Raw genomic sequence first — 16,791 nt, 5'->3', positions numbered from 1 at the left:
TCTTGCTTTGATCTGATTACACATCTGCTTGCAGTAACATTAACGAGACGTGGACTTGAGTTAAACAATGCAAAAATTATCAGGCTTTCTCTCCAATGTCCTTAATGGCTCATAGCAGACTCTCAAGTCACGTTTCAAATCTTTCTGCCACAAAGGCACACAGCGCCCCAGTGCCCAGCAGGCCACCAGAAGCAATAAGCTGAAGGAGACTGTCACCAACTCCATTTCTCAGGCACGACGCTCTACAGTTGGTTACATCAACTGTAGGAGAGGAGGCATACGGAGGGCTGGTCTGAGTCTTTTGAACAAACTTTCTGAAGAAAGAAAGTCAATTACAGATCTCAGGCTCCAGCTTCTGCATCTGTCTCTGGTCAGTGAGCCTGGCTGAATGGAGAGGTCTGCCTGGGAAGGTCAGGAATCCACTACACTATGTTGCTTAAAAGAGTTCTTCTTGTCATTCACTATTCCTTTGTGTCTTTTTTTTCCTTCAGCGATCTCTGAACTGTAACAACACATACATAGAAGAGCCAAATATGTATCGCACGACCCTTGGGGAATCCACTGTCTCCCTAGAAAGCACCGTCAGGTCAGCCAAGAGCCACAATAGCTACCTTGCTTATATTCTCAGGTAATCAGGTGGCAGGTGCATGGCTTTCAGGTGCTTGCCTTTCCCTTTTCATTCCTCTTGTGGAAAAGAAAAAGCAAAACAGAAATGTTTTGGTTCCAGTGCAACTTGTTTTACGTTGTAACTGTTCTGCTTCGTGAGACTGTTATTTTCCTTTGTGCGTTTTCTTTTGCATGCATCTTCAGTGGGGACTTCCAGTAGTGCAGTGGTTAACGTGGCTATTATGTTAACTATTTGGGCTGTGCTGCTTGCCTGTTAAAATATAGATGTGTCTCAAGGAGTGGGATTTAGCTTATTAACATCAGGCTTTTTCAGGGTGCAATTCATGTCTCCAAAGGCAGACATAACCTGTCTTGCTGTAAAAGTACCTACTCTGACAATCAGTTGAGCATGCACTGCAGCTGTCTGTTTGACCAGAAGAATCTCATCTGCATGTCTGCCTTGTTGTTAAGAACAGTGAAGTGACCAAGAAAGTTGTCCCCTGTTTTTATTCTTTAAGGGATGATGCTGCTCATAAGCTCAGTGGATCCTCAAGTCAAGCAAGGGCTGGTCAGACTGAAGCAGATTCCTCCATTTTTCATAGGAATCCTTCTAAATCCAATGGTAAGAATGTTTTTTAAATGCTTTGACCCAGTTGTGAACCTTTTCCTTCTCAGCACTTTTTTCAAAGGCTTGTGTAAATAGGAGGAGCACTTACTCTGGCTTGGTGTGCCTCATTCTCGTAGTGCTGTTGGCATAACGAGATATGCAATGGTTGCCGTACCAGGGAATTCTGGAATGGAATTATCTATCTGCTTCTTGTGATGGCTCAGTTTTAATCTGACAGCTGTCACAACTGTTGACAGTTTCTGGCGTCCCTCTTCTTTCTCACAAATTATGCGCTGCTGCTCTTGATTTTTAATTGGACATCTTTTAATGTTTGAGACCTTGAGGCAATATCCTCTTTTACAGCTACGTGTTTTGTACAAGAAGATGAGAACTGTCTCTTCGCTGATTTCCGTTTGGGGTCTTGATGTTAAATTTTGTTGCCTTGTAGCAGTATTTAAGAGTGGATTTGCAGATTTCCTGATATTTTTAGGTACCTCTGCCAGCGTGTTGTGTTGACTGAGATGCTGTGGAGCTGCTGTTCTGTGTATTGGCTAGTGAGAAAAAGTATTCCTGTTCTGTTCCGCAGCCCCGTTGCAGAAAAAAGGTCCCGCCCATCAGCTGAGCAGAGCAGTGTGCTTCCATAATTACTTAGGTGGATGCCACAGTCCTTGTGAGATAATCTGAGAACACCTGTGGCTGGAAGTGCTCATCCCTGGCGTGTCCTGAACCAGATGCCTGCCTTGTCTTTGTGTTCATGGGTTCATCAGATGAACGTGTCCCGCTCCTGCTCACCCTCTCATTGCTCTATTTCCCCTTTCCACGTTTGTAGAGCATGATTCAGACTCTGACAGCGAGCTGTCCCTCGACGAACACAGCAGCTCCTACGCCTCCTCCCATTCATCGGACAGCGAGGAAGACGGGCTTGAGCCAGAGAAAAAGTGGAACACATCCACTTCCAAAAATAATGAACGTGGCCCTCTCCACAGCACACCTAAAGGTATTTCTGGTGCGAAGGAACAGCAATGGGTGTATTTTATTTAAAATAGTTTTAGAGTAGATGGAATGAATTTATCGGGCTAGCATACAGCGTTTGGAAATGGCGTTACACAGCCAGCAAAATCTCATGTGAAGGGAGAAGGGTTATTTTGAAGGCAGGAGGAAGAAATACCTGCCTCTCTTCATGCAATAGATGCTTGTGGATTTAGCGGTGTCAGGAGAGGCCACCAGTATCAGCGCTACATGGCAGGGTATGGGCATTCCTAGGTGCAGTTCGTCTTCTAAAGATGAGTTAGTTTAGACAAATAGGTAGGGCAGTGTCCAAGCTGTGTGCTCTGCACAGACACAGCACCAAGTTCCTCAGGTGCCCTCATCCCTAAGAAACCACCGTCCCCAGGGAGCCCCAGGGATCGCCATCCCTGGACAGCTGAGAGGGCAGATTTGTCTCACACCCCTCAGTGGTGCCAGCAGCCTCGCTCTGAGCAGGGACACCCTGCCATCCTGCCAGAAGTGTTTCTGGGGGGTTTGCTGCACCCCAGAGTAGAGGAGTCCAGCAAGAATCATCGAAAGCGTTGCTCTGGTCTGGCACACAGCTACTCCCCAGCTGCAGGAGATGAGACTGGCTGGGCAGTGGTTGAGCAAGCCTACCAAACAGTGGTTTTCGAGCGAGTGTTTTTTTGCATTGCAGTCGATACCCTTCCCAATCATGTGAAACCCTATTGGCCCACAGAGTGCATAACGGCCAGCGACAGCGAGGACCCCAGTGGGAAACAGAAACTCAAAGTCGAGACCAAGGTCAATGTGGAGCTCCACAGGGAAAACCAGATGAACCACAACAACGAAGCGCCGCAGGACAAAGAGAACGAAGGGCAGCAGAAGGAGAACAGACCTCTGTCCCACCAGAATAACCAGCAGCCAGAGCAGAGGAAAGGTAAGGTGGCCAGCACAACTTCACAGCACACTGGGAGGCTGGGGTGTTAATGGGCATCAGTTAATGTCGTAGCTGCACTGGGGAAGAGCAATCTCCAAATGGCTTCAACCTGTGTAACCAGGGAGGAAGCTAGGAAGCAGCTGGTGAAGTCTAATCTTGCAGTTCTGAAATAAAGTGGCAAAGCAGAATTCTGATTAAGAAATATGAAATGTCACTTTTGGGATGTGTTCAGCTTGTTAAATGAGTTTACTGATACGTTTCAAAATTCTGACTCTTCCCTCTCTTCTGTAACAGGCATCTTAAAAAACAAAGTCACCTACCCTCCCCCTCTGATGGACAAGAATATGAAGAATCGACTGCGGGAAAAGCTATCGGATTATAATCAGACCACGATCTCATCCAGGACTACTTCCCTGGGGACAAACGATGGGGTCCGCTCTCCTTCGGACTCGGGGGTGACAGTAAAAAATGCTCGGAGGGAGCAGTCTCGAGACCAGCTCAACGGCATGGCCATGAATGTGCACGTGGGAACAGGACATGCTGAGACCTCAGACTCAGAGTAAGTACCACACTGGGATGCCCTGGCAGACCTCCCGTGGGTCTGGCCTCTCCTTCCGCTTTCCAGCCCCAAACTCCCACACGAGCAAGGATTTCACCTGGGGACTGCACTGGAGTCCTTCACCAGTGGCCTTGCTGATTGCTTGCCCACACCGTGTCCCCACACCACAGTGTTTCACTGACGAGAAGGCCAAAAACGGGTATCACAGGCAAGGTGCCATGATAGAAACCCGTCACCAGTCATCCTGGTGTGCTCTCAACTGGCAAACTGGATTGTTACTGGCACGCTGGCATGAGCAACATAGCTCTGCCCCATTTCCTTGGTGCGGGGCCTGCGTGCCTTCAGGAGTGCCCTGCTCAGGGCTGCCTTCTGGTTCCACCTCTGTGCTCCCAGCCTCTCACCTTCACACACCTCGGACCGATGGAGCGTTCTTTTTCCCCCTCTCCTTTTTCACCAGTTATCCCGTTTTGTAGCAAGGAGGATGTTTGGGGCCATCAGGGATCTAATGGGGTGCAAATAATTATAATATGGCCAGTACCGGGCACCCGAGGAGGAGGATCAGAGCAGGGCAAACACAGAGCAGGATTTCTTGATGCGCGTCCAGCAAGAGGTGCGGTGGGTGTCCAGCAGGCAGCTGGAGGAGGGCAGGCAGGGGCAGGACGCGAACGAGCAGGACCTGGAGGAAGCTCAGCATTTTGTGGGGTGAGCCTGGGGGGGAGCATGGGGGGATCCAGCCGAGCAGGGGGAGCGTGTTACCTGGGTGTGAGATCCAGTGGCTGCAGAGAAAAGAGTTGTGTCAAGCCACTGACCCTAAATTAGCAGGTGTGCGATTCCCACCCACTGCACAGAGTGTGTGTTTGCCGTTCTAAACGAAATCAAACACCAACGAAAGGCTGAGCAAGCTTCCAGCCAAAGGGTATTCTCAGAAACCTCATTACTCATCACAGTTCTCACATTCAAAGCGAGAACAACCTTAAGTAAAGTCTGTGTAAACATTTTACACACACAGTCTTCCTTTTATTAACACAAATAATAGTCTCACTCCTCCAAACAAAGAAAATTTCTCGCCCATCTTTAATTCTAACATGCTTTAGACACCCATGCCGTTCAAGGGTGCGCAGCCCATTCCCGGCTCGCTACAGAAATACATCTTCGGATTGCTGGGGACTGGTTGTTGAATATCTCCTGCTTAGCCAGGAAACAGGGGTGTCTTTAACAAGCAATAACTGCTTGCTGCTACCAGGTAATAGATTCTTTACTGGGGAAAAGCTAGCCGACCTGGCGTACTAAACAACTGTTTTGTTCTCTGCACCTTTTGCATACGGTAAAACTGTTTGACAGCAGAATGCATGAATCTGTCTGAAATACCAGGTTTCTAACAGCTTGCAAGGTTTTTGTGTGAACCTCACATCTTCACCTAAGCGTTAGCCAAACACAATCACTTGGTAAATTTTTCTCTAAATCGTGCATCTCTTGGGTACCGCCGGTAAATAACGCTCCCGGCCGATCTTGCCCTCAAGGGCAGCATCCCCCAGGGATGTTCGGTTGGTAATTTCATGGAGCATGAGCCCTTACTAAAAGGGATCAGGTAGATTTGGGTGGAGCTGTTCGCCTGTGCCTGTCTAACCCCAAGCCTGCATGATTGCTTCTTCCCACTAACAGAGGCAGTAACGAAACTTCAATTTGAACCATCAGGAAACCGTGAGCGCTGCTGCGAGTTCTGGACTCCTCACCGCAGGGTCACTGCCTGGGTGCCTCAGACTTCTCTGGAGTCTCTGCACAGCCAGGAGGACGAAGGTGGCTCTGATTCCCGCGTGGTTTCATGTGCTGGCAGACTCCTGGCTGCTCGCAGCGGAGACACGGTGCCCAGCTGCCCGTGATGGGGCCGCTCTGTGACAACGCTGCACGCGACGCCAACCTGTGCCAAAAAGCATGGAAGTGGCCCCAAGGATTCCCACAAGGATTCCCAGCAGGGGTTGAATTCCTTCTTGCAGTGTGGACAGTGCTGCAGGAGTTGCTCAGCTGCTGGGGAGAAACAAGGAAAAACAAGTTACTGCAGTGGACCTACAGGAAGACAACCCGTCCGCCTCAAGGCAAGCACCAGGAGATGCCTCTCGTGAACTTTTCTCCAGCTACAGCGTGAACCGTTCGGCGTGCTGGACTCTGGGGAGGAATATCCCAACAAGTGTCCTTCAGTTTCTATGCCAGCATCTCTCTCCAGCCCCCTATGGACACATCGTCTTCAGAAAATAAAAATAAAAATCCTTTATATATATATATATATATAAAGTGTAGATACTTTTATATATTTTGTATGGTGATGCTAAAGAAAAAGTTCCTTTGTATATTTTACATTTATACTGATCTTCGTAATTTGATAACAGGAAATCAATTAAAAGAGTTTTTGATATTTTTTATATAAACATTGCACAATCTTACTTGAATTTGGCATTTGATAAAGTAACTGATGTTTGCATGGAAACCACCTTAGGATGCAATGCAGTTTTCAAAATAAGGCAGTAAAGATTATTTCTAAATCCAGGAATATAATTTATAAGTTTTGTTGACAGATTTTGGAACACTGTAAGGACACAGTATGTTTTTTCGTAACCTCTTCTAAAACTGAAAAAAAAATTGGTGGTTTTTTTTTTTTTCCATTTTTTGGTGTTTTGGCCTCTTCTCTCAAGTGCATTGAAATGTTCAGAAACTGAACTTCAGGGCTAAAAATACGTTATGTCTTAGTCTTAAGATTTCAACACAGTCCTTGTATGGAAGAAGTCAAATCGATATTTCCCATAGCAAGAACAAGAAAACAAGTGGTGTAGCTGTGGAGTGGGTTTCTCGGACACTGCTGGTCTGGCTCAGGGACAAAACAGCCTCCCAAGAAGAGGGTCCTCCTCCCCGGTTCTGCACGAGGGGCAGTCATTTTATTTTACTGCTGCTTTCTCTCCCTCTTGAGTCAGCAAGCTGCAAATCAAAGCAGAAACACGAGGCTGGAAGGATGGCCGGGCTTCATTTCCCAGCTCTTTGAGAAATCCCTGGCCTTCCTGGTGTGTCCAAAAGCGCGTGGAAGGATTAAGGTTTCACGTTCAATGGTACGGCCGTGACCACCAAGGCTCTCAGGAGCTCCCCGCGCTCCAGAGCAGCCCTTTGGGAAAATACCAGCTCATGTGTATGAGTGCATATGTGAAAGGGAAGGTACAGAAAATCACCCTAAATAGAATGCAGGAGATCAGGAAAAACAAAACAAAACAAAACAAAAGGCAAATACAGAGCAATCTGGGTTTTGTTACATTCCTATGCGCTTTTAAATGCATTTAGGAAATGTCTTTGGGAAGGGAGGGGGAGGAAGGGTACTGGTCCTGTAAAAATTATGCATCATGCTGTGTGAAATTTTCTGGCTGACAAAAAGTTCTGAATGTTTTAGGTGCCTGACACTTGGCTGTGTGCTCAGGCATTGTGTATAACCCCTGCTAGTTGTTTTTACATCTGTGTATGTATATTTTGTCCCAGTGAGATGTAGGTAGTTTTTATTTTGATCAGAATTGTTGCAGTAAAGGAGGGTCAGTTGTGTTAATGACAAAAAATTAAAACCTATTTTTATGACTTTTTAAAAGCTTTATGGCAGATTAGACACTGGAGGTTTTTTGTTTTCTTTTTTTTTTTTTTAAACAAATGTGTATTTATTAATGTGCAGAACACTGGAATTGCAGCACAGATGAAAGGAGAATTTACAATAAATTAAGATTTTTTTTTGAACTTCTGGAGTTTATTTTCAATGCCGAATGGATGCTGAGGGCCCAAGTGGCATTTTTAGGGATTTACAAAGTAGCAGGAGGGGAGACGTGCTGGTACCTATTGCTCTTGCCAAGGAAGCAAAGGATGTAAAGCTTCACCCCCACCACTCCCTTACAATCAGGTGCCCCTTATGTGCACAAGGCGTCAGGTTTGGGCTGCGAGGAGCAGAGCCTGTGTCCCGTCCTTCCTGCAGCACCGCAGAGAGCTCTGCTATGGGTCGGGCATTAAATGCCCTCGGTTCTGGAAAAGCCTTCATATTCATGTTTTGCAGATGCTTTAAGTTCACCATGAGGCTGAGTCTTCGTTTGGGAGGAAGGCTTGGTTTGGGGGCTTTTGTTTTCTTTGGGGTTTGGTTTTTGTTCTTTTACCAAGCACATTCCTTGTTCCTGCAGAATTTGCACTGATGAACCCCCAGGACATTGGTGCGTTGACATCCACCCAGGCCAAACCTCAGCTTCTTGTGCACCCAGTTTCCATGGAGGGGAAAATCTGCTTGCGAACACCCCATGGTATGGCAGACCCTGAGTTTGGCCAGGGGAGGGGAGGCAATGCAAGCCTGTGATGAGAAGAACCTTTTCTGACTTTGTTGGCTAAGCTGTGGTCCTGCTCGTGCTGTACTTTTTAGGCTGTTGTGCAGGTCTTCTTCGTTAAAGTGTCTTATGAGGCACATCAGGGACCTGCAAGCGTCTGCCAGCATTCTGGCAATAAAGTATTTCCCAATATCATCTGGCCTGCTTTTCTGTAAGTGTTCCTAAACATTAGGCAATAACCTGGCAGCGTGTGAGGTCAGGGAGCGAGAGACTGGTTACTGGAATGATTTAGGGGCAAAATCAACGATGGGGAGCTTTGATTTGCAAACCGCTAAACAAAGCCAAGCAATTAGCCCAAAGGGAAACTGTTTTTAAATTTTATTGTACAAGTTCGCTTTTGGTGGACCAATAACACTTGTTTGTTCTCGTTTACACAAAGCCCATTTTTCTGCAGAAAAGCATTAAAAAAAGACCCAGGCTTTCACGTCAGCAGGACTCATACAGGACAGACCAGGGTCCTGCCTCCAGTACCAGCCAACAGCAGACGTTTAGGAAAAGAGGATTGTCACAGCAGTGTTACACAGTGAGGCGGCCCCAGCAGGGTCCACAGTCCCCAACAGGGTCCAAGCCCCCAGCAAGCTGCAGCTCGGAAGCTCCCAATAATTTGTCCTATTGCTTTTGGACCCATGGAGACTTCTGGTGCACAGTGGTTTGCCTGATTCAGTCACAAGCAGCAAGGAAAGGCTCTTACTCTTGTTCAGCCTTCCTTCTTGCCCTCCTTCCATCTCTTCAGGTCTAATGCATCCTTTTTGGAGATAGCAGAGATAAAAGAGACCAGCGCTGCCCACAAAATGCAAGAGGCAGGCCTAACAACAGCCAAAAAAAAATCAGATTTGCCCTAAGCAAAGTGCAGGAAGAAAGAGTCTGGAAGACGGACCAGCGGCAGCAACATGGAAGGACAGTGCTGAAGTAACCTAAGCGCTCACATAGCTCAGCCCCCTCCAACAACCCAGAATCAAATACACATGTGGATTTGTCTAACAGATTCTTAAAAGTCCTAAATGACAATCCCAATATATCTGCCAATAGCCAGCAGAGCCAGGGCCAGACTGGGATGCATTTGGGCCCCGCGGCCCTAATGCTGTTCTGCCTCTCCTTTATGGCCCAGTTTGCACTTAGGCAGTTCGCTTTCCCTCCCCGTAAGAAGCAATTCGCACTGTTCTCATTTTCCATTTTAGCCTCTTGATTTTGGATCCGTTCTCCAGTTTCTTATACTCGTTTTGAATCTTAATCCTGTCTGTGAGGATGCCTGGAGTCCTTTGGCAACATCTGCAGATTTTACAGGCTACCTTCCATTTCATCTTCCAGCCCGTGAATGAAAATATCAAATAAAACTGAGCCCAAGAGGGATCTTGTAAAACATGCCTTCTTGCCCAGAGAGTTTTGCACCTACCTCATATCGAATAACATCAGCCCTCGCTGCCTGTGTTTGGTGTGAGAGAACATGGTGCCGGACAGTATCAAAGGCTTTACTTGAAGACGTGTCCCATCTGCTGCTGCTCCTTTATCCAACATGCCAGGCACCGCAGGAAAGAAGAAAATTAGATTAGTCTGATAGGTGTTGCAGAGACCATGTTAACTCGTTAGTGGCTTGGAAATACTTACAAAGTATTTCTAAGTGTCCCTAGGACCCCCTCTGGGGCTCTGTGCCAGGCCAGTGTCTGTCCTCTTGGCCAGAGCCAGCAGCTGCAGCAGGTCCTCTGGTGGGGCCTGGAGTCACCTAGGGGATCTGCTCCTTCACACCCAAATATTACTTAAAATCACAGAATGGTTTGGGTTGGAAGGGACCTTAAAAATCATCTAATTCCAACCCCCTGCCATGGGCAGGGACACCTCCCACCAGACCAAGTTGCCCAAAGCCCCATCCAGCCTGGCCTTGAGCACCTCCAGGGATGGGGCAGCCACAGCTTCTCTGGGCAGCCTGTGCCAGGGCCTTGCCAACTCTGAGTGAAGAATTCCTTCCAAACACCTAATCTAAGTCTGCCCTTTTTTAGTTTAAAGCCATTCCCCCTTGTCCTATTACTACACCCCTGACAAAGAGTCCCTCAGCTTTCCTGCAGGCCCCGTTTAGGCACCGGCAGGCCGCTGTAAGATCTCCTCGGAGCCTTCTCTTCTCCAGGCTGAACAACCCCAACTCTCTCAGCCTGTCTTCGTAGGAGAGGTGCTCCAGCCCTCTGATCATCCTCATGGCCCTACTCTGGACTTGTTCCAACAGGTCCATATTCTTTTTGTGCTGGGGGCCCCAGAGCTGAACGCAGGGCCCCAGGTGGGGTCTCATGAGAGCAGAGCAGAGGGGGACAATCCCCTCCCTCGCCCTGCTGGCCATGCTTCTGACATATTCTGACCATATTTTCTGTATCTGAAGGGGGAGCAGCCTGGTGTCTGTGTGAGCTGGTGAAGGCAGTCAAGGCCCGGAGCTGAGCCAGGAGATGTGGCACGGGTTGAGCTGGGCCCAACCACCCCCATACGGGTGCTCAGCAGGGAGCCCGGCTGGGAAAACGCAGTCCCACCGATGGGCTGCTGGAAAACGGGGTGGAAACCCATCCGAGAGCTATTCCTCTGCATCAAGCCCTGAAAGGCTGCCAGGGCAAGGACAAGAAACGAAAAGAGAGAAAAGTGGGACCCCCCCTCCCATCCACACTTCAGGAGCCCATCTGGACCTGTGCAAAGCCAGTGTTTTAAGTCAGATCCACTCAGGAAATAGAAATGAACTCAAAGCTGGAGCTTTCCAGGTGCTGCCACTCTCTTTCATTAAAATAGTTGCTGTGTGTCCAGCTGGGTTGTTTCCAGAATTAATTTCTTGCAGGGTTGTTTTGTCTTTTTTTTTTTCCCCCTACAAATATAACAGCTTGCAAAAATGCCAGCCTCTTTGGCCAACATGTAGGAAAACCTCTTGCTTTTGGTCATTTAACAGCAACTCTTCGTAAATATGTCTTTAATGATCTTGTTTGTGTTTTAAGGCTACAGCACTTCCCAAGTAAAGAACATAGTTTTTAAAAAATCCTTTTGTTAGATATCAGCACACTCAAGGAAATAACAAGCATGTGAAGTCCTGTGCATATATAAACTTTTATTTTTTTAATGCAGTGAAAGTATTTATAGCCTAGGAGTGACTCCAGGGCCGTGCAGGGTGAGGGATGCAGTTCTCTGATCCGCATGGGCCACAGCTGAGGGTGCTGCAACTGCCCTGGTGGAGCTTGGAAGAGCATCCTCTGCATCACAGCTGTGGCAGGAGTAAAAGGTGAGAGAAATGCAGAGGGCGGGCGTGCACGATGCCCCCGCACACCAGCAAGGAGAGGTTCCCGTAAAATCACTCAGAAGCAGCAAAACCTCCAGCACTAGTGAGCGAGGTACAAATCTGCCCAAGAGGCCTGCAACAGAAAGTCAAGCAGATTCTGCCGTGGCGTGATTACTGAGAAAGAAAAAGAAGGAAGAACGTTGACAGCACATGGTAAGCCACCCACCGTAAAATAGCTCTGATGGAGTGAGCACCCTGAAGGTACAGAGGTGAGTGCTCTTCAATCAGAACAGCCGCACTCCTAGTGCCTGCTCATCAGATCTCTTGTTTTATAAAAGGAACCTACAGCAGTAACTTCATTAGTTATAAAAGCAGCTCCTGAAAGGCCTGCGTGTTCAAAGAGGGTGAAGAATACCTGGCTTTAAAGGAAATAAATAGCCCTCTCACCTGGATCCATTCCACACGGACCCTTCAGGTGAGGAACATCCCACCAAATCCGGTAGGAGGCAGCCCCAGCTGTGTTGGAGAGCAAGTGAAGCAGACAGGTTTCCAGGCGAAGCAGTAAATCACCCCTGCACAACACACGTTCACTTGGAGAAAAATCCGTAAATTTTATTACGCATTTCAATTCGCTGGACAAAACGAATAAGAAACCTTGGATGGTTAACTCCTTCCCCTCCAGCTGCACAGGTAACACATTTTGGGGATGGAGAGGTTGGGGAATGAAAGGTTCAGGAAAAAAGCCCCGCAGGGTGGTAAAGAAAATCTACCACTGGCACAAAATTGCCAAAATAACAGGAGCAAGTGGGTGGCCAATACACAGCTGTGCTCCACTGGGCTGTCCAGGAGAGGACACGGTTGTGACTGATCTCATTTAGATGTGCCAAACACAAGCCGAAAGCAGTTTGTTTGCTTTTTTTTTTTTTCCCTAGCTCAGCTATATGACATGAGCATGGTGTTTGGCTTGTTGGTAGCTCCCCGCACCTCACCTGGCCCCCAGCAGGGCACAGGGTGCTGAGCTTGCCGCAACGAGTGGCACAGATCCACACAAGTTGTCCTTTGGGATTTGCTGGAAGATCCTTTCATGTTAAACCCTTCCCATCTCCCTCTAAGCAGGGAGGAGCCCTGCTGCCCTGGGGCTGTATTTTCATGAGGGGTGCTCAATGCAGCGATGTTAGCTGTGGGAATCGGTCACCATTGGAGCCCATTGCTGTTAAGATACCTGTGCCTGGACCAGCCCTTCCAACAGATCAGATCAGATCCTTCACAGGATCAGCCCTTTAGGCTTAGAGTACAGACACGTTCCTCCTGCTCCATGATTGATGCTTAGCCTCTGGGTTCAATAAGGAACAAACTGGCATGCAGCCACCTTAAAGCCATCGCCTCTCCGCACATCCCCTCTAAGAAGCACATTCTCTTTTCTAAAGGTCAAACACAGGTGTTGGCCTTGAGTGCAGACAAGTCACGCCAAGCGCGGCTGGTCTCTGCTCCATGAAATGGCCACGTTACCTAAATATAGTTCAACACCCAGCTGCGAACCAGTTCACAGAGATTTTTCTTCTGTTATTTCCTCCTTTAAAAGCTAGGTGCAAAACTTGTTCGGTGTTAAAAATCTTTTACCATAAAAACACCTCCTTTAGTATTTTAAACCAGTGTAGGCTATTCTGATTCTATAGTTTTTGTAACATTTATCTCTCTATATATATGTCTATTTTTTTGTTTGATGCTATATTTCTTTGTAATAAAAAACTGATCTTCAGTTTTAAAGCCATGTCTTTAAAGCCAAACCTTTCAGCCTTGAAATAAATGAATTGCACAGTTTCACTGCACACAGCAACGTTGCTAGCAGATTTCCTCTGCCATGGAGCTGGCTGGCATGACAAGACCTGCAGAGTCCTTCATGTACGCCTAGGGAGGAGCGATAGATAAATGTGTATGCAGGCAAAAAAAAACCTTCCACCTTAAGTAACTAGATTAAAATAAAAACTACCTTTAATCCAGCACCAAACTTAAATCCACCAGATGCCTCATCGTATCTAGTCATGGCACGTTGCTGTCTTTTTACATTTATAATCCATCCTTCTTTGATGTTTATAATTTTATATAGCTCCTCACCCGGCGGCACAAACCCGTACCAGGGTGGCTGAGCATTGCCATCAGGCAGGAGCTGCAGCAGGACCAGGGACTCGTCCTTCGAGGTGTGCGGGTGGTCAGAGAGATCTGTGCTACTATTTCTCATTTTTAGATGGAAATCTCCCTGGACTGCTTGAAATAAGACAAGAAATGTTACCCAGATGGTTCAGCCCCTCCGTCTCTCCCACTGACACCCTAGTGCACTGCAGTGAGCAGCAGCCAGCCCAGGATTTCCCTGCTGTGCTGGCGTGCATCAGCCCCGGAGCAAGCAATAGATGGGGAGACGTAGACAGGGACCTTCCCAGCACCTGCCCCAGGGGAGAGGAGCACGTGGCAGCTCCATGGTATCGCAGTGGTGGTGGGGAGGGTTTGGGAGTATCCAGGGCTGTCTGATTTGGTTTGCTTGGATAAATTAAACAATTTGACTTTAGTTAAAGAAGCTAGCACCTAATCCATTCAGAGAAATCTGCGGTTTCGACCTGACTTTCTCCACTCCGTGCTCAGTCTGACTGACAGAGCTATCAGCTGGCCCCAAACCCCCCCCAGCTCACACACCTTAGCCTCCCTCCACACCAGCTTTTCTTATAAGCCCCCTTCCCTTGAACAGCCTCTTGCATTCAGAAGAGATTCCCCAGTCTCCAGCTCACCAGACCTCTGGAGAAGCTGAAGAAATGCTCATCGGTATCAGGACCAGCAGGCAGGAGATGGAAAGGCTCCATCCTTTAAAGGGGATACAGCCTGAAGAAGGCATCACTGCAGAGCAGATGGTGCTGCATGCTTGCCATGGCCTGCTTTTACTGATTGCCTGACTCAGAGGCTGTTTGGTAACATGGAGAGGCCTTTGTAGCTTATTCTGCTGTCCCTTGCTGCAGAACCCAAAAACTTCCCATGTGGAAAAGCGGTAGCACAGGCCTTCACTGCACCTTCCTGTGCGGGAGTGTCCAAGCTGAAAATGGGTTTGTTATGTTTGGACAAAGGAAAAGGGATTGGAAAATACAGTTTTGGAAATAAAGGTGGAGGAGGAGGTTGTGTGCTTAAATCTGAAATGGCAGGACCCTGAAACCCAGGCAGCAGAGGCTGCTCTGTGAATCTTCACACTGGTCATTCTCCTCTCCTGCTGGAGTGACGCGGCACACGGGGCTGCGCACAAAGAATCACAGAATGGTTTGGGCTAGAAGGGGCCTTAAAGACCATCTCATTCCAACCCCCTGCCACGGGCAGGGACACCTCCCACCAGACCAGGTTGCCCAAAGCCCCATCCAGCCTGGCCTTGAACACCTCCAGGGATGGGGCAGCCACAGCTTCTCTGGGCAGCCTGTGCCAGTGCTTCACAAACTCTGAGTGAAGGATTTCCTCCTAACATCTCATCTAAATCTCCCCTCTTTTAGTCTAAAACTATTGCCTCGTGCCCTGTTACTACACTCCAGATCCCAAGGAGAGCTCAGCTCTGTCCACAAGGGACAAATCTCAATATAGATGTAAAAATCCAAATGTTGCAACCAGATCCAAAGCTGTTATTTTTTGTTGTTGTTACAAATATGCTGAGAAGATAGATCTATTCCAAAAAGAAAAAAAAAAGCTTTATAAAAATAGATTTTCGGCTTTCTTCCCTGTGGTTTCCAGCTAATTTAGTTTTGAAGCAGAGAGATGAAAGCTCCTTCCAGCCCTACAAGCTGACTCGTACACTAAGAGCCAGTGCTTTTCTTGCGAGACCCCCAAATACTGAGCTGCTGCAGTGTGAATTAAGCCCTTCACAACTCCTGAGCGATGCCTCACCTTTCCAAAAAGCTGCTTGGGTGAAAAAAGGGTTAGAGGAGAATCCTGCTTACAATGCTTGTGGGAACATCCCCGTCCTGCAGCTCTGCAGGACCAGCCACAGACGGGGACACCACCACGTTGTCCCTTGACTGGGAAAGGAGCAAAGACAGGAGAGCCATTAGGCCAGCTTTAACACAAACACTTTTAGAAAAAGACAGCACTCTGCAAGTTTTCAGACATTATACACTCAGCAACACAGGTTTTACACATGCTCATGGGGTACAAGAGCAATTTCTATTCAGTTAGCTGGAATAAGTCATGGTTTTTCAGTTCCGTGACCCAAATCTTGTTATCATTTTCTCTACTTTGGAAGGGGAAAGTCCTTTTTAAAATAGTTATTCACTTAAGTCTCTGAAGCCGTGTATTTCAAGAGCTAAAAAGCTTAATGACAACTTGAAGGTGAAATCACCTGCTTGCAGTCTGCTGCTTGAAGTGGGAGAAAAAAATGACAAAAAACTGATTCATTTTAAAAAGCATGCAGATACTGATCTACTTCAGGCGTTCCACAGGAGATCAAAATGAAAATTCACATGCCAGCCAGCCCGTTCCTATCAAATTTGATCCAAAGTAAGCCAAGTTCCAGCCTTGGCAAAGGTTTCCTGTGAGAGACAGCGTCGGCACCAGGCCCGGCTGCCCCACAGGCGCTGCCATCGCGGTGGCCCAGCCCTCAGGCAGCAAACTCTTACCTTGGTGCTGCCAAGGTGTGTTACAGCTGTGTCTCCACCGTTTTCACCGCTGTTTCACAATAGGCCTGGCCGGGCTGCAAGCCTCAGGGCTGGGCAGGATTCAGACACCGCTCTCATCTCGGTGCTGCCTGCTAACACTGAAACCACTCCCCTCTGTGCAAATGCAGTCAGCTTGTGTATCACAGCCTAGATTCAGCATTAGAAATGTGCCTCAGAAAATAAAAATCACTGCGCCAGAGAGCCTGTGTAGGAGAGGAGCAAGGAGTGGTCGAGATCCTTGCCTGGGAGAAATGTGTGGGAAGGGAAGAGAAACTTATTGTCCCCTTCAAACCGTGCAAGCTATTTGGAAATGCTGAACTTTAAACATGCAACCTCATGCTGCTTGAAGCGTGCAACCTGTTGTAAAACACCCCATGCAATTTGAATTTCACAAATGCCTACTGATTTATTTCTCTCAGAGGTACAGTGAGATTCATTGGGAGCAGTATCAGCAATTGCTTTACTGTGTTGAAGCTCTTTGCTCATCACCATGGCACAAAGTTTCATCACCATGAAACTGCAGCCTCCATTCTTTAGCCAATGTATCTCTGCTTACCAAAGCACAGGAAGGCCCATCTGAACATCGGGAAATATTTCTTTATTGTGCGGGTGACAGAGCACTGGTGGCACAGGCTGCCCAGGGAGGCTGTGGGGTCTCCTCCTCGGAGACCTCCAGAAGCCGCCTGGACGTGGTCCTGGGCAGCCTGCTCTGGGTGTACCTGCTTGGGCAGGGGTGGGAGCAGCCGGCCTCCTGAGGGCCCTGCCAGCCTCAGCAGTTCTGCGGTTTATT

At 47.9% G+C, this 16,791-nt stretch overlaps 1 protein-coding gene across 6 annotated transcripts in view; it reads left to right on the top strand.

Moving 5' to 3' along the window:
* Positions 1 to 7,458, top strand: part of CELSR1 (cadherin EGF LAG seven-pass G-type receptor 1) — a 165,791-nt gene extending 158,333 nt beyond the window's left edge. For 2 of the 6 annotated variants that reach the window (XM_048068506.2, XM_048068505.2), the window contains exons 30-35: positions 492 to 628; positions 1,125 to 1,228; positions 2,043 to 2,210; positions 2,898 to 3,140; positions 3,435 to 3,699; positions 5,362 to 7,458. In XM_048068506.2, the coding sequence (XP_047924463.2) occupies positions 492 to 628; positions 1,125 to 1,228; positions 2,043 to 2,210; positions 2,898 to 3,140; positions 3,435 to 3,699; positions 5,362 to 5,386 (942 nt within the window). In that variant the 3' untranslated portion in view covers positions 5,387 to 7,458. Of the gene's footprint in view, positions 1 to 491; positions 629 to 1,124; positions 1,229 to 2,042; positions 2,211 to 2,897; positions 3,141 to 3,434; positions 3,704 to 5,361 lie in introns of those variants that run through there. The other 4 variants (XM_048068507.2, XM_048068508.2, XM_048068509.2 and 1 more) reach the window with 4 other exon arrangements.
* Positions 7,459 to 16,791: the final 9,333 nt, after the last annotated feature.

Source organism: Anser cygnoides, chromosome 1 (genome assembly GCF_040182565.1).
Source record: "Anser cygnoides isolate HZ-2024a breed goose chromosome 1, Taihu_goose_T2T_genome, whole genome shotgun sequence".
Lineage (NCBI taxonomy): Eukaryota > Metazoa > Chordata > Aves > Anseriformes > Anatidae > Anser > Anser cygnoides.
Note: the sequence above shows the minus strand (reverse complement) of the source record. Positions and strands in the feature narration are given on the sequence as shown.